At 43.3% G+C, this 26,728-nt stretch overlaps 1 protein-coding gene across 7 annotated transcripts in view; it reads left to right on the top strand.

Moving 5' to 3' along the window:
- slc12a7b (solute carrier family 12 member 7b) overlaps nt 1-26,728 on the top strand; it is a 72,461-nt gene that overhangs the window by 27,571 nt on the left and 18,162 nt on the right. For 6 of the 7 annotated variants that reach the window (XM_014181115.3, XM_014181114.3, XM_014181120.3 and 3 more), the window contains exons 2-14: nt 10,119-10,213; nt 10,809-10,946; nt 18,789-18,935; nt 21,412-21,466; nt 21,708-21,838; nt 21,991-22,232; nt 22,382-22,593; nt 23,548-23,715; nt 24,043-24,141; nt 24,456-24,513; nt 24,993-25,167; nt 25,246-25,364; nt 25,671-25,769. In XM_014181115.3, the coding sequence (XP_014036590.2) occupies nt 10,119-10,213; nt 10,809-10,946; nt 18,789-18,935; nt 21,412-21,466; nt 21,708-21,838; nt 21,991-22,232; nt 22,382-22,593; nt 23,548-23,715; nt 24,043-24,141; nt 24,456-24,513; nt 24,993-25,167; nt 25,246-25,364; nt 25,671-25,769 (1,738 nt within the window). Of the gene's footprint in view, nt 1-610; nt 806-10,118; nt 10,214-10,808; nt 10,947-18,788; nt 18,936-21,411; nt 21,467-21,707; nt 21,839-21,990; nt 22,233-22,381; nt 22,594-23,547; nt 23,716-24,042; nt 24,142-24,455; nt 24,514-24,992; nt 25,168-25,245; nt 25,365-25,670; nt 25,770-26,728 lie in introns of those variants that run through there. The other variant, XM_014181118.3, reaches the window with a different exon arrangement.

The raw sequence follows: 26,728 nt of genomic DNA, 5'->3' as shown, positions 1-26,728 counted from the left end.
TTTTGTTGTTTTGTAATGAATCTGACCTGTCATGGACCAGAGGCACTTGCATCGCCATGCACGGGGCTTTCCTACGAAGGTCTCCGTTTTTGTTTCAAGGCAGGCAGATCATGGATAATGTCCCTTGTGGGCATTTAGGACAGAATGTGTGTTACCATTTAGACAATTGTGTTTGTTTGTGTTCTGAGGGTGCGAGTGTCTGTACTGTCTGCCTGCAGGATGTGTGTGGTAATGTAAACCCTTGTTTCTGCTCTGAAGTAGAGCCACAGTCACTCTGTTCAGAGGCTTGGAATATAATGGAGCGCTAGCTGTTCATGGGTAGAGGAGCAGCTGCACATCTCTCCCTCCTCCTACTTGTCTCTCTCTCACTCATCCTCTCTCCTACTCTCACTTTCTCCCTCTTCCTGCCTTCCTCTGGCCCTCTTTTGCTGCTCCTCCCCTCTGAGTGTGTCTGTGTGAGAGAGAGAGAGCGAGAGAGTGAGTGAGGCGGTGATGATCAGGAGCGGGGTGGGGGCTGGGATGCATGGCTGCTGCCATCTCCGTCGGCCAGTGTCTCTCTCTCTCTCACACACACACACACATATATACACACACACACACACACACACACACACACACTGAGCTGGTCCTCACTCACAGAGCGCTCAGCAGCGTAGCGTCTCTACCATAGCCACACAGCTCCCGTCCTCTCCTCCATCACCTGGGACCCCCGTAACAGCAGCAGCACTACAGGGACGTCTCCCCCCTTCAGCCCCTCTGCACTCCAGCATGGAGCAAGGGGAAGGCTCGCTGTCGCGACGGAGGGGTAAGTGCCTGGGCGACTCTCACCTGGAGGATTTTTTTAACTACCTAGAGTCAGACTTCTATCTCGCTACGCTGTAACTTTCTTACCCCCCTAGATGCAGACTGCTACCTAGTTATCATGGGCTGCAAAGGCTGCTGTACCAACCTACTGATTGGCTATTGACAGAGCGTTCTATGGTGTTTTATAGGTTTTCTGTAGTTGTCGGCTTTATGTTTTGTTTTGTGTGCATTTCTCTCTTGTAGAAGATTTTACATTTTATTCATTTAGCAGACACTCTTATCCAGAGTGACTTACAGTAGTGAGTGCATGCATTTTCCCAAACTTGGTATTTTAAGTGGATTTATTTACCTGGGATGACATTTGGTGTCTGTACTGGGCTTGAGTTAGAGTAAGGCGAGGTAAAAGGATTGAAGGGAATACTTTCTGACTCCCGCTCTCTCTCTCTATCTCTCTCTCTCTCTCTCGTACCGTGAACCATAGGCAAACTAACATTGTGAGTGCGAGGAAGCTTACTGTACAGCGCTTCCACTGAGGGGAGCTTAGCGGTTATAAATAGTGTGTGTGTGTGTGGCCATTTATTACCATAGAGACTGAGACGCTTGGCCTCCCTATTAGTTCACTGCTACCTGAAGCTCAGTCACACAGCACAGGTGCACGGTTTCCCTCCTTTCTTGTCTTCCTACCCTCTCTGTTTGAAGGAAGCAGAAATATCAACTCGTTTTGCAGAGGGATGTTCACCAATATTCCTGGTTTCTGACTTGGAAGTTTTCTTTTGCTGTGGGTCGGTTGCTGTTCCAATTTTGATACTAGCTAAACATAGGACTTAGAATGAGGTAATGCACAGTGTTGGGCATGTATTGCATTCTAAATGGCATGCAATTGTGGATATTGGAACGTAGACTTTATAGCATGGGTATTCAAATCTTGCCTTACGAGGTCCGGAGTAATGCTGTTTTTTTTGTGCACCCACCTGGTGTCTCAGGTCTAAATCTTTCCCTGATTAGAGCAGGGATTCCCAAACTTTTTCACTCGTGCCGCCCTTCGGGTGTCTATTTCTATGGGAACAAGCACTGTTCATGACACACTGTTCACACTCCTCATGTAGGCGGAGAGAAAATGTAACAGGTTTTAAGCTTTTTTTCCTGCAATTCTACACATTTTGTCATGGGGTGCAGAGAATATATTGCAGTTTTAAAAGTACATTTTCTTGCAATTCTATACATTTTGCCATGCCTAATGGGTATTCATGTGATATTTGACTGACTCAAACATTACAACAAAATCTAGGGTCTAAAAAAGCCTAGCTAAAAAACGTTAGCTGACATGGGTTAGTTGATCTGGACATTTCTGACAAATTCTAAATAGCTCTCTAAGGTATGCAATGACTGACATGACAAGAGGAAAACTGATTATGTAATACCCAATTTTCAAATGACACGATGTGCATTCTACTATCACGACGTTCAAGAGTAAGTTGAAAGCCGGACTGAGTAAGACTGTCTGCAACCATTTACCTTGGCAATGAACGATGAAATATTAAACATTTTAGGCCAAGATGGTGCTTTAGAAGAGTTTCTATGGAGTCTCACTTCCTTGTTGGCAACTCATTGGCTACTCACAACCTTTTTCGACATTGCTTTGTAAAATGCTAATTTTCCTTGACATAAGTTAACTAAATGAGTCTTGATTCTGGTCTATTTCTCAGTTCATTAGTGCTGTTTACAGTAGACTTTGTGTTGCCATTGTATGCTTCTTTGAAACACATCGGTTAGGTTTTGCACAACTTTCACCAATGGCACAACAGCAAGACTAGTGAGCAACATGTAAGAATGAGTCAACCCAAGAAATATCGACGATTATTTGCAGAACCTGCCCCTTCGTTGTTTTGAAAAAGATGAATGTGTCCCCAATAACAAACCTGTTTAAATAAAGGTAATAATATTGTTAACCTCGTATCAGAAATCTGTTGTGCAGCCTTTCGCTCTGATCAAAACTTTTGGGAATAGGAAAGTTGTCAGAACTGGAGTTAAAGGGAATGTCGGCTACTGCTGTATTCCTGGATAACAATAATTGAGGCTAAATTCATGCAGTGCAAGTTATGCAACTTCTCTGATTGGATGGACTGGGATTGCATGGGTAGTTCTGGCATGTCTGCCTGTGTTGATACCTTGTAAATAGAATTTGGACAGCTAATCCTGTCTCACGATTGCAATTGAACTTATATAAATTCACCTTTGACTTCATTATTCCCGTACCATTATTACAGAGAATCAGACAAATGATGCTACCCTCTGCCTATTGGCTACTTAGCTTATTCAAGTCTGTCTCAAAATACAAATAAAAAGCTGTTCACCTGTCTCGCCTTTCAAAGATATCTAGAAATACACGTTTTGTGCTCTTGTAGGAAGCAATCACTCCCCCATTGCTGACCACAAATGATCTATAACTGGGCTAATAACTAACTAGCAAAGGATATGAACAAATGTACAAATGTGGTCGCTAGTTCTCGCTTTGATCTCAAAACAAGCGCATCTACTCACCACCGCTGATGCTGTAAACACAGTCCGGTTCAAAGTGAATGGCAGATCCATACAATTTCCATAGAAACCTACCACAGCTCTGAGTCGTGCCTGTCAATGCAATAGAATCCTACTCTGATGCGCTCTGCCTGCAACAAAATCTCTTGTATAGTTAATTTTGCATACTAAGTTTTGCATAGTTCATTTTTGTTTCGGTATGTTGCAATGAAAGTGGCTAATATTGCGTTGATTCGGTCACAATTCCCACAGTAAAGGGAAACGTTGATAGTGTTAACTAACGGGGAAAACTCTAGAAAGTTGAGTGACGTTCAATCTTGTGCTTCTCTGCGCGGGCTGATATTTCTTCTTGGCGACAGTTCCGGGAGCTTCGATGGAACGTTTTGTTGTAGGCCTTCATCCACAGCCTCAGTAAGATGTCTGCTGCAATAACAAGAGTTTTGACTGGGATAGGCCTAACTGTTGGGTCTTTCTCAGTCCCTATATACACACAGTGCCGCAAAGGGTAGGCCCAATGTAAGACTCTTACATTACGATGCAGAAGAGACTCAACCACTTAACTGACCACTGCTTGGTTAGCTTGTTTAATGCATGGCCAGGCAAAGCTCTGTGGTAGTTTGACCTTTTTATACTATGACGTAGATGCATCAATCCATACTATGCCGTCTCCGACCAAGAGAACACAGTGAAAATGGCACCGCATGGGTCCCATATCTTCTATGTCAGCTGAACTGGGTCTGGACGTGGCGTGCGAGCATTTGTTGTGCACAGATTTAGAGAAGAATGACGAGAATTCAGGTATTCTTCTAGAGCAGCCAGCCGAAGTTACGCAACGTGGGGAGACATGCAACATCGCTGCGGAGAATAACAACCGCCAGCCCCATCAATGGACATGGTATACTCTTTCCCCAACCGCACCCTTTCAGACCCTCGCTCTCTCTGTCTCTCTCTCTCGCTCTCTATATCTCCCTCTTGTGTTCTCCGTGGCCTTCTCACCCACTCTGATGTTCTTTCTCTCTCTTTCTCTCTATTGCCTTCTCCAGCTAGTTCTCTGATTTTGAAGAGGTAGACCAGTCCATTGTCTGGGCCGGAGTAGCTGCCTATCTTGAGAAGGGATGAATTGGCACGTTGGACGCCAGCGATGATGTGCCCACATGTCCGTAAACTAGGTCACCAGCTTGGCCTTAGTAGGCTAGCCTAAATGAAACTGGACCGTGTCTCCTGGGACTTTTCCAACTGCTCCCTCGACGTCCCTCCCCACTCCCTCCAACACTCACCCACCTACACACTCACGCATGCTACACACTCAGACTCATTCACTCCCCCCCTCCTCCTCACACACACTTTTAGATTCCTACATATTGGTCTTGACGGGAAGAAGGAAAAAAAAAAGGGTTGGGAGGTTGTCTTCTGCTGTCCTACCAGTCCAGTCTATTTAAAGGAGGAGTTAGGACGGAGTGTCACCTTGTTACTGTCCAAAAGCGGAAGTTTCATCACAGGCTCTCTTTCCATTTCCCATGAAAACTGGAACATCCGGTTGTTAGGGACTGGGCACAGGCTAGTTGGCACATAGACCTATCCTGTGAGTGTCAGGGATCAGTGTAAATTCCTTTGGCATGGTGAGGATGTTTTGATGCTCACTGTGGGACTTTGTATCTCATCACCTGCTGGGATGTCTGCTGGGATGTCTCATGATTGAACATGATACAGGTTTTCTGCAGTGTCTTTGGAATTGATCGCTTAAGCAAAAAGCTTGAGGGGGTGTGGTATATGGCCAATATACCACGGCTAAGGACTGTTCTTGCGCCCGACGCAACCCGTAGTGTCTGGATACAGCCCTTAGCCGGGGAATATTGGCCATATACCACGAACCCCAGAGGTGCCTTATTGCTATTATAAACTGGTTATCAACGTAATTAGAGCAGTAAAAATACATGTTTTGTCATACACGTGGCATACGGTCTGATACACCGCGGCTGTCAGCCAATCAGCATTCAGGGCTCGAACAAGCCAGTTTTAAAATCTACATTTATAGCTCTGGGAAACTGAGGATTGGTACAATGCATTAGGTGTTTTAAGTTGATTTAGATTTATGAACTTCACCTGAACCTTTTGAAGTTGTTCTTTTAATATGGATTGGCTTATGACATCAGAACATGAATAACAAATGTTGAATTGTCTCTAAGCAAATGATCCCGTGTCGCTCAGTTGGTAAAGATTGGCGCTTGCAACACCAGGGTGGAGGGTTGAATTCCCACTGGGGAACAAGCATGAACTAGTTCAAAATGCACTCACTACTGTAAATCAAACTGGATAAGATCGGCTGCTAAATTACTAAAATGTTAATTTACGCAATTTTTACTTTTAGGTCATAGGACCACCTGCTATTGGAGCCATAAATAGTTGCTATAATCCCCCATTGAAAAGCAATCCTGACTTCCAGGATTCTTGCTGGATCACTCCTCCATTGACATCCTTACACTGTGGTTCTCTTACACACGTGGCATGCTGCAAGTAGAAAAGTACCACACTAATATTAGACACAGCACACAGGAATTAACCCTCGGTTCAAAGGGGATTTGATGACATTGGGATTTAGCGTCATTAAAGTCTGTAGAGTGTACCGTCTGTCAGTGCAAGAGTGTGACATGGAATCGCTTCCTCTTGCCTTGGACGCCGCCACACATTTACTCTCATTCCCTATATTTATGTTATCCTTCACCACACACATGATCAATTTATTTGCCGTAATATCTCCGCCCTCTACTCCGCTTTAAAGGCCCCTATCACGCAATGACATTCTGACTTTCTTTACAATTACCACAGGGCTTCGGCTGCAAGCTTCTTATTCCCAGCAGCTGGATCAAGCAGCAAAAGTTACACAGATGAAAGCACACAGCAGTCACAGGTCACACTTCACCAGGTCTGAATGAATGAATTTGGTTGACTCACATACTCACTTAAATGGGTGTGGAAAGGAGACACTGGCTATTGGGTGTGTTGAAACGTGAGACGCTCGCAAATGGTGTCTTGGAAGCGCTGTACGTAGCCCTACGGTATCTTAACCCCCATTTAGAGGCGGTCTGCTACTCCGCTTACTCTAAACATTTGCTTAGCGCGATGCTCTGCAGAATGCTGGGTAAAGGGCCGGCTCGGCTCACAGTTTGGTGCCAGAATGTTCTCCCCACACGCTGTTAGGCCTCAGGTGGGCGGAATGGCAGCGTAAGCTGTGGCCAGACACATGAAAGCAGCCAACTCTGACATTCCAGTCTGCTGTGTGTTGATATACAATTCCTCACAAGAGGAAATGTCATACTATTAGCCTCTGAAAACTAACATTAGCTAAAGTAGCATTAGATAAAATATTTAAGATGACTATTTTATTGTTGCAAGGTGAACAATGTAGAGCCTTATATTGCCAAATAAATTGTGTAGTGATTGCTTAATGCGATTTAGTAGGCCCTAAAACATCTTATCAACCCTTTGAGGGAACTTTATTTAGCAAAACAGAATCATAAGATTGTGTAATTTGCTACAATTATCTCTCATTTTCTTTTGATTGTTGTATCAAGTCGGCTGTTACGCCTGCTTTTGTAACACTGACCAAAATAACTCATTCCCATTGTTTGTTTAGTCTTCACGCTCTGTCTGGGTCTGTAGTTTTTCCTCTGTTGACGGTATCGGCTAGCCAGACTGACGCTAAAACAGAACCCATTGGAAATGAGTGGCTAAATAAGAATAATCTCCACTTGCACTGCCCTCTGTAGCAGTCATCATTTTAGAATGTTATTGACGTTCTCTGTTCTGGTTTTCAAGCATTAGCCAACTCTATTTTTAGAGTTCGACCCAATGTAATCAATGAATATTTGTTGCTTCTAGCGAACTATAATTACATACTCGTACTACGTTTTTGAACCATCTCAACCATGAGGAGGATATGTGTGTGTGATCGTGGTTCATCCAGAACTCCCATTACAAGCTGTAATAGCTGGATCAATGAACCATTACCACCAGACATTGATCACCATCATGGCCCCCACTGTCCCAGCAAAGAAAATCTATGGGGCTGAGCTGAAACTCAGTGAAGTGAAAGTTGGAGTTGTCATGACATTGCCCTCTTTGAGTACAGCGAGCACAGTTGACCCCCTCCCCCTCTACCATCCCCCTACCTACCTCCCCCTACCCAGGCTGCTGTGGTCAGAAGGCGGTTGTAAATTCCAAAGGGAATGTCCTGCCTCATGGCCCCAGTTTTGAGACAGAATGGTTTCATAGAGAGACAAAGGAATTCTTCCACCTCACAGGACGGGGGGAACCGACCGACATTTATGTTCTGGAGAAGGTATAAAAGATCGGTGAAGAATCCAGCTACGAACTGGTCCGTTTGGTACAATGTTGTGAAACTCATGAGACAATACGGCCATATTACCATAATAATGTTTATATGATAGCCTCAGCTATGAGACTTACATCTAAATGGTTGTATAAAATTAATGAAGAAGGATAAACCTATTTGGAATATGTTGGGATGCTTGTAAGATGTTAATGTGAGAGAATTGTATTTTCAACTTAAAGTTTTACCAAGTCACCGGCACGCCCCCAGGGACACAGACAGGACAAGGCGTCATGTGACAGCCTTTTCTACGTTCAGTATATAACCCCACCCAGGGTTTCTTTCTTTAGACCAGCTTACCTCGAGAAGAGAGGGCCAAGGTTTGATCATGCATTCCTCTACTGAACTTTAACCATACCACGTGGTTAAACTATCGATACAGAATAATAACAAGTCTTTGATATTAATTACTAGTCTGCAGCTAGGAATTCGGTATCATTGAACGCGACAACCGACGAAACAACCATTCTATAACGACATTAATGAATGTCGCTTTGAAAGATCCATTCTAACCAAGAGAGAGAGGACGAAACTCTCCAACAGAACCAAACTCTCCAACAAGGATCCCGATGATACACTAAATATATATATTGATTGCAATTGTTCCCGAATGAGTGAGCGTTCATGTGCAAAGATTTAGCATATCAATTGTTAATATTTATCAACTCTGTAGTGTCTTCTCAGCTGACCCCCACTATCAACTTTTGTTTAACAAGCCGCCATGCTGGTTTAGCCCACTAGGGCACATTCCTCTACCATTTCTTTGTAACAATACCTACTGTTTTCTATGCTTTCTGTGAATTACTTAGTTTAGTAAATAAATGATTTTAAGACAGTTGATGTATGGATGACTTAGTGAAGACTGGGTTCGTGCAGATAACAACAATTTATGACGTTTGGAATGAGACTGACGCGAGGTAAAAATATATCATTAAATCAGAAGATCTGACAGTTATATTAGGAAAATTATAACTGTGTAATCTGAATATTTTCCTTGGTGTCCCGACCTCCTAGTTAATTACAGTTACACGATTAATCAGTTAATCGCGTAATAATAATTACAGAGTTATTTGATAAAAATAAGTCTTCGGTTTTAATGATGCCCAAAGACACGACAGAGTCATTTTCTTGTCTTCCGAACAAACTGGGTCCGTTTCCCGATAACGATGGAACTTAGGCGTACGAGTGTTTTTAACAATGCGCTCTATCCTACAGCGGCCAAAGATTTAACATACGTTTCCCAAAACACCACGCAGAGACGACGTTCGCTAAGTGCGTCGTTTGAACATATCGATACAGATAGGATCAAAAGAAAGAACGCTGCTTTCGAATCAGCATTCTCTATTCAAGTCTATCTTAACATTTAGATTTATTTCACAGTACTGATGACGGATCAGCTCCTAGAGCGATGGTATCACCTGCACCTGAAAATAGAACTCAACTGATTAAACATGAAATGTATTTCAATATTATTCAAATAGGCCTATAGCCTACTGTTTATATTTTAATGCAGTCATCTCGGTTTTCATTTGTAGAATTTTTGAACTGTACGTCGCTTGTTTGTATCAATTGAAAACATATTGGCAACTGTATTTCTAAGTCAACTTTCTTCTGAAGTTATCTGTGATCACAGAGAAACGGATAAACCATATGATTCTATGTTTAGTGGAGATCTTCTGTGTATAAAGTGACACGGGAGGGTAAAAAATTATCTAACGGCACACTTAGCTGTTCTACGAGTGGTTTGAGGCAGGGGTAGATTACGAGTGGTCTGGGGCAGGGGTAGATTACGAGTGGTTTGAGGCAGGGGTAGATTACGAGTGGTTTGGGGCAGGGGTAGATTACGAGTGGTTTGGGGCAGGGGTAGATTACGAGTGGTTTGGGGCAGGGGTAGATTACGAGTGGTTTGGGGCAGGGGTAGATTACGAGTGGTCTGGGGCAGGGGTAGATTACGAGTGGTCTGGGGCAGGGGTAGATTACGAGTGGTCTGGGGCAGGGGTAGATTACGAGTGGTTTGAGGCAGGGGTAGATTACGAGTGGTTTGAGGCAGGGGTAGATTACGAGTGGTTTGGGGCAGGGGTAGATTACGAGTCGTTTTCAAGTGCAACGTTAATAATGATGGTTTTGGGAAACAGCTTTGAGATTTACAAATGCTCCTATAAAGATTCTAGCGATTTAACCTTTGTGAAACTACGCCCTGATTGGTTTGAGCTTTTACCAAGTCTTCTGGTTGATCTCTGGTTGATCTCTGGTTAACAGCCAGTTAACCTACTTTGTTCGGCTGAGGTGTGTAAATGGATGACAGTCATTTTAATATTATCTTTTCCACTTCAATTACTTTAATGGAGGTTTGTTTTCTCAAAAACTGTCTCTTCTGCTTCCACAGGTGATGGCATGCCAAAGGAAAGCAGTCCGTTCATAAACAACACAGACAATGACAAAGGGAATCTATACGATGGGAAGAACATGGCCCTCTTTGAGGTAACTGTCAACATCCAACAGCCTTGATTTATATATAATGTTATCTGTAGTATTTAATTTGACCTTTGACCTAAGCTTTGACTTAGGTCTGTTGGTCAGGGATTCAATGCTAAATGGAGTGAGACAAAAACTGTGCGGAAGGGGCTTTCTCTGTTATTTCTATCCACTGTCTAATCCCATTTGGCTGTTCTAACCTCTCTATGGTAGTGATAAATTATATTGAATCCTAAGAATAACATGAATTATGGACTGTGAAATCTACTTCTCTACCTGTAGCTCAGTTGGTAGAGCATGGTGTTTGCAACGCCAGGGTTGTGGGTTCGATTCCCACGGGGGGCCAGCACAGAAAAAAAATGTATGCATTCACTACTGTAAGTCGCTCTGGATAAGAGTGTCTGCTAAATGACTAAAAAAATAATTCGATCCAGCAAAGCTTTTCTTATCTCCTTTGATTTCTCTACAGTTTCTAAATTCCTCTTGACCGTTTCTCCCATCATTGCAGTTCTCAAGTTATTTCCTTGACCCTTATGCAGAGAGCTTGAATGCTAAGAGGTGTTATGACACTTTTTGTGTTATGGTATTTTTTTGCTCACAGGAAGAGATGGACAGCAACCCCATGGTGTCCTCTCTGCTCAACAAGCTGGCTAACTACACCAACCTCACCCAGGGGGTCAAAGAGCACGAGGAAGCAGACGACGACGAGGGGCCAGCCAAGACTAAGAAACCAGTCAAGGTAAGCCTGTCGTCTCCACATTGTGTGGACAGTAACGTTTAGAAATTCAATTTCTAAATTCTAAGATCCACTTAGTGACACAAGCCACTTCCGTGCACATCCGACTCCTACTGCCTGATATTGGTGATAATGACAAAGCAAATGTAATCCTCTCAACATGGGGACTTCGGGTGTTCTAAAGTGTGGAGAAAATAGCTTTGTTTGGACTATTGGTACTGTAGATGGAGCAGGCTATGGTTTCAAGTCTATAAAATGTCTTAAATTGGTTATTGTATCCCATCATGTGTTTTCTGCTGATTTATTGTACCCTTTGAAAAACTGCTGAATTAATGATTGCAAAACAGGGTCTTTGACCAGAGCAAACATTCATTGTGCAGCACGTGTGCAGCACGAAGGACATGCAAACATTCCCACTTTGTTTGTCTACACTGTGATTGATCAGTGTTGCCTTTATACTTACAAACCCAACTTATTCTATCTATCCTAGACTATGGTGACATCATGTATCAAAACACAAATAAGACCTTACTTTTTGAATCAGATGTCATTTATAACAATCTTTGTAGATTAATTCTTGGATACTATTATAAGACATCATTGCACAAAATATGAATCACTGAATTGTCTGTCACTCCCAAGCAAAAGACAACTGCATTGGTACCAATTTATTTTTGAATGTATCAACTCAAATGTCCCTGTATATATTAACGAACACTTAACTTTACAAGAGTCACACTACTCCTTTCGACAACAGCAGCAATTACAAACTCCAAGGGTACATCATGATGTTAGAGTAACTGTCAATGTTATGTCATAATTATGTAAAATAATTATCTTTGTTAGGAAGAAATGGTCTTCACACAGTTCGCAACAACCCAGGCGACCCAAACTGGTACATATACCCTGACTCTGCTTACACTGAACGCAAGAGACGTGACACAGTTTCAGGCACCGAATTGATTAGATGCAATGCAGGACAAGCTAGTTAAACTAGTAATAACTACACATGGTTCATGATAACTAGTGATTATGTTAAGATTGATAGTTTTTTATTTTTATAAGATAAGTTTAATGCTAGCTAGCAACTTACCATGGCTCCTTGCTGCCTGCACTCGCGTAACTGGTGGTCAGCCTGCCACGCAGTCTCCTCGTGGATCGCAATATAATCGGCCATAATCGGCGTCCAAAAATGCCAATTACCGATTGTTACGGAAACGTAAAATCGGCCCTAATTAATCGGCCATTCCGATTAATCGGTCGACCTCTAGTATCTTTGTAGTGACTGAGTGTATTGATACACCATCCAAAGCCTAATAAATAATTTCACCATGCTCAAAGGTATATTGTACAACGCGTTGGTCTAAGCCATACTAAAAAAAAATGTTTACCACAGGTGCAGAAATGGGAATGTTGTTTTCTGTTCCATCTGAGAAATCCCTGCTCATCCACTTTCCCCATCAGCCCAGCCAGCCAATTAATTAACTTGATCGCCACTGTAAAAAGCATCTAGACATTATTTCCCCTTGCTTCTAGCCTAACATTTGTTTTTCAACAACGGGGGTTTGTACAAACGTTGCTGTCTGTCTCTCGACATTTGAAACTTTGTTTCAATATTGAAATTCTATCACCACTGTCCTATTAAGAAATAATGTGTCAGAACGAGACTGACATCTTTTCTCAGCCATTCGAAATCATGAATCAGCATAATTCTTTGAGATATATACAAAGAAATGTCAATAGAAAAATGGGTCAAATGAAATGCAGGTACTTTGCTGTTATCTAGCTGCACGGTTTGACGTGACTGTGTTGGCCATAATTGGATAGCTAGCAAGGGATAAGAGGCTGGCAATGGAACATTTAGAACGAATGACTGGGTTGCGTCAATAGATATAGAATAAAAATACTTAATGACTGGGTTGCGTCTGGCAACCTAACCGCTAGAATGAACGGCCTGCCGGCTTGGCTCGCAACCATAGATGTGTCGGGGCAAGACCTATATTTTTGTTGAGGGATGAAATAGTAACCTATGAATACAATTATTAAAATTCAAGTTTTTTTATTTAATTGGTAACCCATTGTAGAAAACCAATTGTACACTCGAGGTTCTGCAACGGCTGTGCTGATCTATGGTAGCATAGCCGTGCTAAAAAAGTTGTTTAGCACACTCGTGTACAAGTGCTTTATTCAGAATCTGTTTTTTTTTTATTTATTATTTTTCGCCTATCACAGCCATCTGTTTTAATGTCACCATTGGCCTACTGTTGAAATCCCTGAGCGGTTTCCTTCCTCTCCGGCAACCGAATTAGGAAGGACGCCTGCATCTTTGTAGTAACTGGGTGTATTGATACACCATCCAAAGTGTAATTAATAACTACACCATGCTCAAAGAGATATTCAATGTCTGTTTTCTTTATTTTTACCCATTTTCCAATAAGTGCCCTTCTTTGCAAGTCATTGGAAAATCTCCATGGTCTTTGTGGTTGAATCTGTTACATGATTCCATATGTGTTATTTAATAGTTTTGATGTCTTCACTATTATTCTACAATGTAGAAAATAGTACAAATAAAGAAAAACCCTTGAATGAGTAGGTGTCCAAACTTTTGACTGGTACTGTACGTTTTATTATTTAATTGTTATTATTATTGGATAGTAGTTGACATTTTTATTGTTAGTGTGTGTGTGTGTGTGTGCGCACAGTTAAAGTCATAAGTTTACATACACCTTAGCCAAATACATTTAAACTCAGTTTTTAACAATTCCTGACATTTAATCCATGTAAAAGTTCCCTGTTTTAGGTCAGTTAGGATCACCACTTTATTTTAAGAATGTGAAATGTCAGAATAATAGTTGAGACTTATTTATTTCAGCTTTTATTTCTTTCATCACATTCCCAGTGGGTCAGAAGTTTACATACACTCAATTAGTATTTGGTAGCATTGCCTTTAAATTGTTTAACTTGGGTCAAACATTTCAGGATGCCTTCCACATGCTTCCCACAATAAGTTGGGTGAATTTTGGCCCATTCCTCCTGACAGAGCTGGTGTAACTGAGTCAGGTTTCTAGGCCTCCTTGCTCGTACACGCTTTTTCAGTTCTGCCCACAAATTTTCTTTGGGATTGAGGTCAGGGCTTTGTGATGGCCACTTCAATACCTTGACTTTGTTGTCCTTAAGCCATTTTGCCACAACTTTGGAAGTATGCTGGGATCATTGTCCATTTGGAAGACCCATTTGCGACCAAGCTTTAACTTCCTGACTGATGTCTTGAGATGTTGCTTCAATATGTCCACATAATTTTCCTGCCTCATGATGCCATCTATTTTGTGAAGTGCACCAGTCCCTCCTGCAGCAAAGCACCCCCACAACATGATGCTGCCACCCCCGTGCTTCACGGTTGGGATGGTGTTCTTTGGCTTGCAAGCCTCCCCCTTTTTCCTCCAATGGTGGTCATTATGGCCAAACAGTTCTATTTTTGTTTCATCAGACCAGAGGACGTTTCTCCAAAAAGTACGATCTTTGTCCCCATGTGCAGTTGCAAACCGTAGTCTGGCTTTTTTATGACGGTTTTGGAGCAGTGGCTTCTTCCTTGCCGAGTGGCCTATCAGGTTATGTCGAAATAGGACTCGTTTTACTGTGGATATAGATACTTTTGTACCTGTTTCCTCCAGCATCTTCATAAGGTACTTTGCTGTTCTGGGATTGATTTGCACTTTTTGCACCAAAGTACGTTCATCTCTAGGAGACAGAACGTGTCTCCTTCCTGAGTGGTATGACGGCTGCGTGGTCCCATGGTGTTTATACTTGCGTACTATTGTTTGTACAGATGAATGTGGTACCTTCAGGCGTTTGGAAATTGCTCCCAAGGATGAACCAGACTTGTGGGTGTCTACAATTTTTTTCTGAGGTCTTGGCTGATTTCTTTTGATTTTCCCATGATGTCAAGCAAAGAGGCACTGAGTTTGAAGGTAGGCCTTGAAATACATCCACAGGTACACCTCCAATTGGCTCAAATGATGTCAATTAGCCTATCAGAAGCTTCTAAAGCCATGACATCATTTTCTGGAATTTTCCAAGCTGTTTAAAGGCAGTCAACTCAGTGTATGTAAACTTTTGACCCACTGGAATTGTGATTAAGTGAAATAATCTGTCTGTAAACAATTGTTGGGAAAAATTGCTTGTCATGCACAAAGTAGATGTCCTAACCGACTTGCCAAAGCTATAGTTTGTTAACAAGAAATTTGTGGAGTGGTTGAAAAGTGTATGTAAACTTATATATGTGTGTGTGTGTGTGTGTACATACATATATATATATATATATATATATATGCTGCTCAAAAAAATAAAGGGAACACTTAAACAACACAATGTAACTCCAAGTCAATCACACTTCTGTGAAATCAAACTGTCCACTTAGGAAGCAACACTGATTGACAATAAATGTCACATGCTGTTGTGCAAATGGAATAGACAACAGGTGGAAATTATAGGCAATTAGCAAGACCCCCAATAAAGGAGTGGTTCTGCAGGTGGGGACCACAGACCACGTCTCAGTTCCTATGCTTCCTGGCTGATGTTTTGGTCACTTTTGAATGCTGGCGGTGCTTTCAGTCTAGTGGTAGCATGAGACGGAGTCTACAACCCACACAAGTGGCTCAGGGAGTGCAGCTCATCCAGGATGGCACATCAATGCGAGCTGTGGCAAGAAGGTTTGCTGTGTCTGTCAGCGTAGTGTCCAGAGCATGGAGGCGCTACCAGGAGACAGGCCAGTACATCAGGAGACGTGGAGGAGGCCGTAGGAGGGCAACAACCCAGCAGCAGGAGCGCTACCTCCGCCTTTGCGCAAGGAGGAGCAGGAGAAGCACTGCCAGAGCCCTGCAAAATGACCTCCAGCAGGCCACAAATGTGCATGTGTCTGCTCAAACGGTCAGAAACAGACTCCATGAGGGTGGTATGAGGGCCCGACGTCCACAGGTGGGGGTTGTGCTTACAGCCCAACACCGTGCAGGACGTTTGGCATTTGCCAGAGAACACCAAGATTGGCAAATTCGCCACTGGCGCCCTGTGCTCTTCACAGATGAAAGCAGGTTCACACTGAGCACGTGACAGACGTGACAGAGTCTGGAGACGCCGTGGAGAACGTTCTGCTGCCTGCAACATCCTCCAGAATGACCGGTTTGGCGGTGGGTCAGTCATGGTGTGGGGTGGCATTTCTTTGGGGGGCTGCACAGCCCTCCATGTGCTCGCCAGAGGTAGCCTGACTCCCATTAGGTACCGAGATGAGATCCTCAGACCCCTTGTGAGACCATATTCTGGTGCGGTTGGCCCTGGGTTCCTCCTAATGCAAGACAATGCTAGACCTCATGTGGCTGGAGTGTGTCAGCAGTTCCTGCAAGAGGAAGGCATTGATGCTATGGACTGGCCCACCCATTCCACAGACCTGAATCCAATTGAGCACATCTGGGACATCATGTCTTGCTCCATCCACCAACGCCACGTTGCACCACAGACTGTCCAGGAGTTGGCGGATGCTTTAGTCCAGGTCTGGGAGGAGATCCGCCACCTCATCAGGAGCATGCCCAGGCGTTGTAGGGAGGTCATACAGGCACGTGGAGGCCACACACACTACTGAGCCTCATTTTGAGTTGTTTTAAGGACATTACATCAAAGTTGGATCAGCCTGTAGTGTGGTTTTCCACTTTAATTTTGAGTGTGACGCCAAATCCAGACCTCCATGGGTTGATAAATTGGATTTCCATTGATTATTTTTGTGTGATTTTGTTGTCAACACATTCAACTATGTAAATAAAAAAGTATTTAATAAGATTATTTCTTTCATTCAGATCTAGGATGTGTTGTTTAAGTGTTCCCTTTATTTTTTTGAGCAGTATGTGTGTGTGTGTGTGTGTGTGTGTGTGTGTGTGTATATATATATATATATATATATATATATATATATATATATATATATATATATATATATATATATATATATAACATTTTGACACTGTTGAAAATGCATCTCGTGAGATGTCATCCTGCAAAATGTTAAATAAATAAATAAATACTTGTTATGCTCCAAGAAAGCCACCACCACACCCTCCCCATAAAGAAATCAAATGACTCTGGCCACCACAACGACATGAAAAACACATTCTTGTCATATTTCTCACAGACAGTTGTTTTCTTCAGGAAATGTGGTCAAAACAGCAAGAATTGATTGCAGGTCAGAATCCGAAGTGGAGCCCTAGTTCTTATATAGTGCACTAATTTTAACCAGAGCTCTGGTCACATAGTGCGCTATATGAGATAAGCTTTCATTTCGGACGCATCCTAGGTCTAGGCTTGGTTTTTGCTCTGACATGCACTGTCAACTGGGGGACCTTATATAGACAGGTGTGTGTGTGTGCTTTTCCAAATCATGTCCAATCAATTGAATTTACCACAGGTGGACTCCAGTTAAATTGTAGAATATCTCAAGGATGATCAATGGAAACAGGATGCACCTGAGCTCAATTTTGACTCTCATAGCAAAGTGTTTGAATACTTATGTAAATAAGTTTTGTTTTTTTATACATTTGCAAACATATCTAAAACCTGTTCACTTCGTCATTATGGGGTATTGTTTGTAGATTGAGGACAACATTTATTTAATACGTTTTAGAATAAGGCTGTAATGTAACAAAATGTGGAAAAAGTCAAGGGGTCTGAATACTTTCCGAATGCACTGTGTCATACATTTTCAAGTAAAAAATATGTTTATGAACAAACCTCATTCTCTTCCACGGGTCTGACACAACCCAGCCCTTTATACTTCTTCTCTCACGGTTTCAGCCTGGAGGAACCTTTTTATTAAGTTGTTCTTCCAAGCCAGTTTGTTGCTAAAAATCTAAAGAGAATACCCACACTGTTTTCCAAGTGGTGCTGCAATTCCACAATAACCACAACCCCATGCCAATTGCCCCATCACATTTTCTGCATAGAGACCAGATGCGTATAGGCATTTCTGATTGGTGCTAGAGTGCCAAGGATGGAGTGAGAATAACACCCCTGGCCTGTCCAGTCCTCCACTCTCAGAACAGGATAGTGGGACTTTCCTTTAGTTATAGATTGAGAGATGGTTGAAAAGGTAGCTACAACTTTGAAGAAATAGGGGACGGTTCTCTACATTCAGGTCCGTTTCTTTTAACAGTCGCGGTACCCACTCCTTTTTTGAGCTGTTGCGAAACTTCTCTTTTTCTGGAATGGATCTGTGAAGGCGATACCTGTGATGAAAGTTTAATCACGGTGCAGGGTAGAACTGTTTGCTTCGCTGTACATTTTCCAGGAGGTGATAAGATCAAGCTATTGATTATACTCTGAGAATGGGACATTTTCCTCCAGCAACAATGCTTGAACTGTATCTCCATGACTTCTTGGTATATTTTTGACCTTGAATGCATGAATTTATCAAAAAACAATAATTGGTGGGGTGTTTGATTTCAATTGCGGGAAACAATGATTTAATTCAGTGTATCTTACAAACGTGTTATTAAGCTCCTGGCCAAGGCAATGCATCATATAAGGCACCAGACCAGACAATAATATTTAATGGTTAAAGAAAAATGCATTTTCCGATGCTTTTCACTTGGCCATTTTGTCCTAATAGTGGGTCTGAGTAATATTATAGTTGCGTGGTACACTATGATGGAGGATGGGATTACCCTCATATCAAATTGTTATGACAGATAATAAAAAGCAATATCTTAAATGTAATCCATTCTAAATACTACAGTAGTTGAATATGATTGATATAGCAAAACTGATCTCCTTTACCTATCGTCACCCTGCCCCCTCCCTTCTCAGAGTCCTGCGTTGGGCACATTAATCGGGGTGTACCTGCCCTGCCTGCAGAACATCCTGGGGGTCATCCTGTTCCTGCGCCTCACCTGGATCGTGGGCACCGCTGGCATCATGGAGTCCCTGGCCATTGTGGTTATGACCTGTTCCTGTGTAAGTAATATATTATTATTTATCCAAAGCGACCTAGTCATGCGTGCATACATTTTATGTATGGGGGGGGGGGTGGCACCAGGAATCGAACCCACTATCCTGGCATTGCAAGCTCCATTCTCTACCAACTGAGACACAGAGGACCATTACCTAACCAGAGACTGAAGACTGTTAGGTTGAACGAAGACCCACACACTGCACAACACAGTCCTGCATGACATTATAGACCAAATATTTTGACTGTGATACCAGAGAGGAACAGGTGAAGCGAGAGGGTTTACTCCACCCAAATTTACTCCACCCACTAAGATAAGACCATGAAGGTAGGAATTTTTGCATGGAGGTAAATGAGAGCGTGTCGAATTTGGTCAACAAAAAATGTCGTTTGTAGTTTGCTACGTGAGGTTTATTTGATCGAATCGAAGTTCCATAATGTTTAGGTTGTTACGAATGCACAGATATAAGTGGACGCACGTGGCATTTTCGGCAACTTTTATATCGGAATGCTCCCACCTGATCGTGCCTCCTCTCGCCTGCCTTCCATCTTTGAGGACATGTATTTCCATTGTTCAAGTGGTAACTCAACCAGCTTGTCAATATAATAGATCATCTTTGGTGATACTAATAAAGGCATTTATTTATTTCAAAACCTCCCTTTGTACAACATCTTTGAAGGCTGTGGTCATTGATGTGAATACTAACAGTATGTATATTATAAACTGTGAAGACAATGCCATCAGAATCTCTGCTAAATGACCAACCCATTTTGAATTAGTGGGGTGGTGTTAGTGTGAGAATACGATTGAAAGGGAGGCAGTGTGAGAAGGAGAGCGGGAGAAAGATTTGAGAGGGAGGGAGTGAGTGATTTAGTCGGTCCTGGTCACTGATCCCCCTATATTTAGCCGTGAAGCTCGACTTAGCGGGACGTAGCGCTCCCGCTACTGATGACACCTGGCAGCTTGATATCTAATCCTCTCTGTCTTGTCTCGCCACAAGCCTCTCTGACACACAGGGGCCTGGCTATATTTATTAACCCAGCCCCCTCAGACAATGGTTTCTCAACGCTTTGGTGCGGCGGGAGAGAGAAAGGCTTAAGGCTAGGCTCAAGATTGAGCCCTTCCTGTCTTTGCGCTATCGGACGGAAGTACTCTCCTCCTCACCCATCGGCTTAAGAGCTATGAACAATAGAAGCCACGCGACTCCCAGTGTGTTACCTAATGACTGTAATGGATTGAGCAGCTTTAGGTTGTGTGTGTGTGTGTGTGTGTGTGTGTGTGTGTGTGTGTGTGTGTGTGTGTGTGTGTGTGTGTGTGTGTGTGTGTGTGTGTGTGTGTGTGTGTGTGTGTGTGTGTGTGTGTGTGTGTGTGTGTGTGTGTGTGTGTGTGTGTGTGTGTGTGTGTGTGTGTGTGTGTCACACGAGTCTGTTGCTGTCACTATGTCATCCAAGAGCCACTGCTCGTCAAAATGTGTCGACATGATCACTAAAGTAATTGTAGGCTTTAATTGTGATTGGCATACAGTTTAGCAGTGGTGTGAACCAATATTGTTTTGGACACACAACTACGAATAAATGCATTCTGTCCTCTAGTAGTGATAATGAAGAAATGGTTTCTAACTTTCTACATAGCTAAATGCAAGGTATGTCAGTAAAGAATTGAAGAATAGCCTACTTGTGCAGGAGAGGTGAGCCAGTGTACAAAGCTCACCTATTTGATGCAATCAGAAATGCATAAAGAACCTTAATTTACTGAGTTTAAGGTTGTTGTGGAAAGGGTTCTACCTGAAACCAAAAGGGTTCTACCTGGATCCAAAAAGGGTTGTTCAAAGGGTTCTCCTATGGGGACAGCCGAAGACCCCTTTTTAGGTTCTAGGTGGCACCTTTTTTTCTGAGTGTGTCATTTGTGTCTTCATAGATACACACATTCATCCTGTTCACTTCCACCTAGCTAGACATAGACACTGGACAGCACTTTCCATTTCACTCATTCCACACAACAGACACCAATGTAGCCTTCTGTTGAATGCTGCTTCCATTCAAATGGATAAGCTGTCTTTAGGGGGTAAATTGCCAGCTAATTGGCTTTTCTCCAGTTCAGCACATGGCCTGAAAACAAAAAAATCAGGAAGCAGGGGACAGGGATTTATTTTGGTCAATCATTGCCACCAGTGTCAGCTCAAGGGCAGGAGGAGTGTTATGTAACCACCAACCAGTCAGATACAAATCTCCTTCAAACCCGTTAAACAATCCTGAAACAGACCAATTTCACGAAAACGGGGTTCATATCAATTACCCAGCCGCCCACGATTCTGTTCCCAAAGATTTATAAGCCATAGCTGAGTCGGTTAGCCACTAAATATATATAATATATATCCCCTTTTGATTTTTTTTTCTGTAGATTCCATGAGGTTTAGATTCAAAAATTCTGCTCCTGCTGAACCTAATCTAATATTTTGAGTTCTATTCCCCACTTTGCAGACAATGCTGACCGCCATATCAATGAGTGCCATTGCTACGAATGGTGTGGTTCCAGGTAGGTTTCCAACGTGGATAATGGTACATTTCTACTTTTTCAAAATACTATTGAGCTGCTCTATAATTCCCTTCACCTCAAGACATTACGTTGAATTTGAACTTCAAATGAAGATGAAATCGATTAGCGAGTTGGGTTCCAGCACCAGAGGGAACAATGTATACCACTACACTACAACCTAAAGTGAGTTCCCCAAAGGCTGTGGTTGTGACCGACTCTGTCCCCTGTTGTTGGTCTGTAGCTGGAGGCTCCTACTACATGATCTCCAGGTCCTTGGGGCCAGAGTTCGGCGGGGCCGTGGGGCTCTGTTTCTACCTGGGGACTACTTTCGCTGGCTCCATGTACATCCTCGGTACTATAGAGATTCTACTGGTGAGTATCCTTTGCAAAGATAGCATCATTTTTGTGACCACCTGCTCTGAACCGATAACAACACTGCCAGATAAGGCTGTTTTTTGCAGAAACGCTGTACCTTTACTGAACTGAACTTCTCTGATGACACCCCGTCTCCCTTCTCTTCCCAGACCTACATTGTGCCTAGCGCGGCCATCTTCAAGGCAGAGAAGAAGGAGGATGAGGCGGAGGCACTGCTCAACAACATGCGGGTGTACGGCACCTGCTGCCTCACCCTCATGTCCCTGGTGGTGTTCGTGGGTGTCAAGTACGTCAATAAGCTGGCCTTGGTCTTCCTGGCCTGTGTCATTCTCTCCATTCTGGCCATCTACGCCGGAGTCATCAAGACCGCCTTCGAACCGCCAGACTTCCCGTGAGTCTGTATAAAAATACAACCAGAAACGTCTAGAAGAGATCCCACACATTACTCCTTACCTCGGATCATAAGTCTCCTCAGAACGTCAAAGGTCTCTGTTTGTCAAATGTGATATTTCAATGTTTCGTTCTATATCCTCCTCCCAGCATTTGCCTGTTGGGGAACCGCACACTGCAGAACCACAACTTCGACCAGTGCTTGAAGACGATGGAGGTGGACAACGTGACGGTCACCACCAAGCTGTGGTCCCTGTTCTGTGACTCTCCAGACCTCAACGCCACCTGCAACGAGTACTTCAACCTAAACAACGTCACTGTGATCCAGGGCATCCCTGGCCTGACCAGTGGTGTCATCAGAGGTGAGAACCCCCCCCCCCCCCCAGGCTAACTTTACAAAGATTGCTTTAGATGGTGGCTATCTTTTCTATTCATGAATTGGTATTTTGTAACGGCAGATTTCTCCTAAAACATATAATGACATCTACAAAACTGATTTGGGATGATATTATCCAACAAACTTTGATTGTGCGGTAAACTATACCTTAATGTAAAGCCTGTGCTTCCTCTGTCTTACGACCCCTATCCTAATGGAAACCCGGATTACGATCATTAGTTTATTTGTAAAGCATAATGCTGTATGTGTTCCTCTGTCTACTTACTATATTGCCTTTTGAAGCTCTTGTGAAAATTAGATTAGGAAGATGTACAGGAAACGTGATCCATTCCTGAGATCCAACAGAGTGGAAAAGAAAGTCTTGTTGAAGTCTTCCCTGGCTTATTTACTGACAGGATCTTTTTTATATGATAGATGGGACTGTCTTCAATTCAGTCAGCCCAGTATCATCTAGATCCATCATAGATTTATGCTGAGCTGCAGGGCTACCACAGCCGCCAGAAGACTTTACACGGTCATAGTTTTGGGTAACCACAACGTCCAAGATGTTCACGACATTCCAAAACTCTGACATTGATGTCCACTCCCCCATCATCACTTCCAAAGTCCTCAAATTCCCGAAGTTATGGAATTGGGCGTGTGCTGGCAGGTGATTGATGAGTTCCATATGAACTCTGTGTTCTTCCTTCAGAGGATAGTGACTAGTGATCTTTCTCCCTTCCTCTCTCTCTTTTTCCCTTTCCTTCTCTTCTCCCTCCCTCTCTCTCTCTTAACCACCATCCACCCCCCTCCATCTCCCCATCCCTCTCCCACCTCTCCATCTCCCTCTGCTCCATCCCACTCCCTCTCCCACCTCTTTTCTCCCTATCTCCTAACCACCCCACCACTCCCTCTCATTCTGCCCCCCCCCCCCATATAGATAACATCTGGGGGGACTACGGTCCTAACGGCATGCTGGTAGAGAATAAGCACCAGGTATCGGAGCCGGCTGCAGACACATCCCAGGACATCTACATGCCGTATGTGGCCAACGACATCACCACCTTCTTCACCCTGCTGGTGGGGATCTACTTCCCCTCCGTCACTGGTACGTTCACATGGACATCCACTTGTCAGGGAAGCGTTGCTAGGGTACACAATAGTGGATCTTAGTAGATAGGAGGTGCTCTTTGGGAAAGGGATTAAGACCAAGGCACATTCACTTGTTTCAATTGGTTATTCGGTTAACACTTTAGAAGAACTTTCATTAATAAGTAGTAAGTAAGCTATTTAACTTTTCTAACTTTTCTTTTTACATGAACTGTTGTTGCTGTGTTGATGGTTGACAGAAACCCGACCTAGACCCACCAAAGTACAAGCAGCAGCACAGCTCTTACTTGATAATGTTATACTACTTGCTTTCCCCTCTTCACAGGAATCATGGCTGGATCCAACAGGTCTGGTGATCTGAGGGATGCCCAGAAGTCCATCCCCATAGGAACCATCATGGCCATCGCCACCACCACCTTCATCTGTATCTTTAATGACAGCAACAAAGTGTCTAATAGGACACATTTAAGCACCTACCAAATTATTATAAAACATGACAAGTCAATGTGTGTTTGTGTGTAAACTGCAAAGCTAGGTTGTATTCATTTGGGCACTCCATAGCAAAACGTAGCAAAACATTTTGCAATGGTAATCACAATTGAGAATTCCTAATTGGACAAGTCCAGGTAGTCTCTCCCTGCTATAGTCTAATCCATTTGGTGCTCAAATGAATGTGACCCTTGTTTATTTTTCACCTCTTGTCCTCTGGAGGCCAATTTCCTTAATTGCGTCACCCAGACATTTCCTCTGTCATACTGTTTGGCGCCTGCATCGAGGGAGTGGTGCTCAGAGACAAGTAAGTGCTGTTTCGCTTTTCACACTTGGTATGAAAGCAGCACAAATGTCTTGTTTATTTCTTGAGCCCCATCTGTACATTCCATCTTTGATTTATCTTAAACTCCTGTTTTCTTAAGTAGGAACAGACCATGGGTTAAGGTGTCTCCTCGTTAAGAAATAAGAAGCCCAAATAGGTTTTTTGGACATTGAAAAATTGGTTTGAAAACGTTACAGTTTCCCCTTTAAAAAAGCTATTTGTCTGTGACACATAGTAGACCCTTGTTGCACATAGCACTGTCAGGTTAGAGAGTTCAAGGAAATTACACTGGGCACACAATGGTCAAAGGGTTTGTGTCTAGCTGGCAATTTTTCTACTTTCAGCAGCGTAGGTATGCATGCCTCCCTGTGTATGTGCGTGCGTATTATCTGAGTACTTTTCTAATGAATACATCTGTCTCTGTGTGTGTGTGTGTGTGTGTGTGTGTCTGTCGGTCCTAGGTTTGGGGACTCGGTCAAAGGGAACCTGGTGATTGGCATCCTTGCTTGGCCTTCCCCCTGGGTGATTGTGATTGGCTCGTTCTTCTCCTGCTGTGGAGCGGGTCTGCAGAGTCTCACTGGAGCCCCCCGGCTGCTGCAGGCCATCGCACGAGACGGCATCGTGCCCTTCCTACAGGTCAGAACACACACACACACACTGTAGACACACACAGCAACACACACACTAACTCTCTGGCATTTCCCTGTGTCCCAGGTGTTTGGTCATGGCAAAGCTAATGGAGAGCCCACCTGGGCCCTGCTGTTGACTGGTGGGATCTGTGAGATCGGCATCCTCATTGCCTCTCTGGACGCTGTCGCCCCCATCCTCTCCATGTGAGTACCCCCATTTACTATCATCTCCATCTCCTCCTCCTTCTCTCCTGGTCTCACACCCCTCTCCACCTGTCTGTCTGACTTTCTCCGCCCCTTCCTCACAACTGTTTTTCCCATCTACCTCTCTCCTTCTCTACCTTTCTCCTTCTTTCCCTTCTTCCTTCCATCCCTCCCTCTCACACTTGCTTTCCCATCTACTGTAGCCTAAATGTAGTGTTGCAGAACTGGTCTCTGAGGTTTACTGACAAATGGTAGTCGTGTGTAATCTCACCACTCCCTCATTGTGTATCCCTCTCTCCCTCTCAGGTTCTTTTTGATGTGCTACCTATTTGTCAACCTGGCCTGTGCCCTCCAGACTCTGCTGCGCACCCCTAACTGGAGACCCCGCTTCAAGTTCTACCACTGGTAAAAGGGAGCCCCTCTCTCTCACTCTATATGGTGTTGCTGGCTGTTCCAATGCCCTCTCAAATTAGCTTCACTGTTTTCTCCTGCTTTCTCAAGTACTATAGCAGGCTCTGTTAGCCTAGCAACAAACCTCCTTACTCTACCTGAGAATGTTGTAATTGAGCTGAGTGGCAGATTCCCCCCCCCCCCCCCCCCCCGAGAACACACTCTCTCTCTCTCTCGGTCACTTGCTCTCTCGCTATCTCTCTGAGATGCTGAAACATTGGACCCACACTTTATGTTGCATTTTATAATTGTGTTAACTTCTTTGCCATTCGCCTCATTTACGGGGCACCCACGCAAGCGGCAGCCGTGCTCCTGCCATACTGGTGACCGCTCACGTGCCGTTTTCCTCACACAGCCTCCTGTCTCCTGACCGGCGACACTAGCTGCCAGTCGGAAGCGAGCTGCTTTTTCGTAGCTATTAAGAAGTAGAATGCCTAATAAAAACATGTCCCAAAAACTCTGCTCATCACAACTCAAATTACAAAATCATCAGTACTGACTTACCACTCGTGTATGTAGTAAATAAGTAGTGAAACAGCATATTATTGAGTACAACTTGTAAGAACTTGGCCAGGTCGCAGTTGTAAATGAGAACTTGTTCTCAACTAGCTTACCTGGTTAAATAAAGGTGAAAAAAAAAAATATATATATATATATATATATATAAGTTCATTTTTTTTCATGAGTTTGTTGTGATATACTGGCACCTGGTGGCGACTAGAAGCAATTGCATAATATGAACAATTAAGAATTGATGGTCCTTGAAAATAATTATTACTGCTTGTAAAAGTACTTGAAAGTCCTTGAATTTGACTTGCCACTGCCTCCACCCCTACTCGGCAGCATAAATCTCATTACCCTTAACTGGCCAAGTATTTATGGTCCACCCTACAGCTCGTGTAAGCTTGTATAGT

This window comes from Salmo salar, chromosome 29, assembly GCF_965601325.2.
Source record: "Salmo salar chromosome 29, fSalSal1, whole genome shotgun sequence".
Taxonomy (NCBI): domain Eukaryota; kingdom Metazoa; phylum Chordata; class Actinopteri; order Salmoniformes; family Salmonidae; genus Salmo; species Salmo salar.
This window is presented reverse-complemented; position numbering and strand designations above follow the sequence as displayed.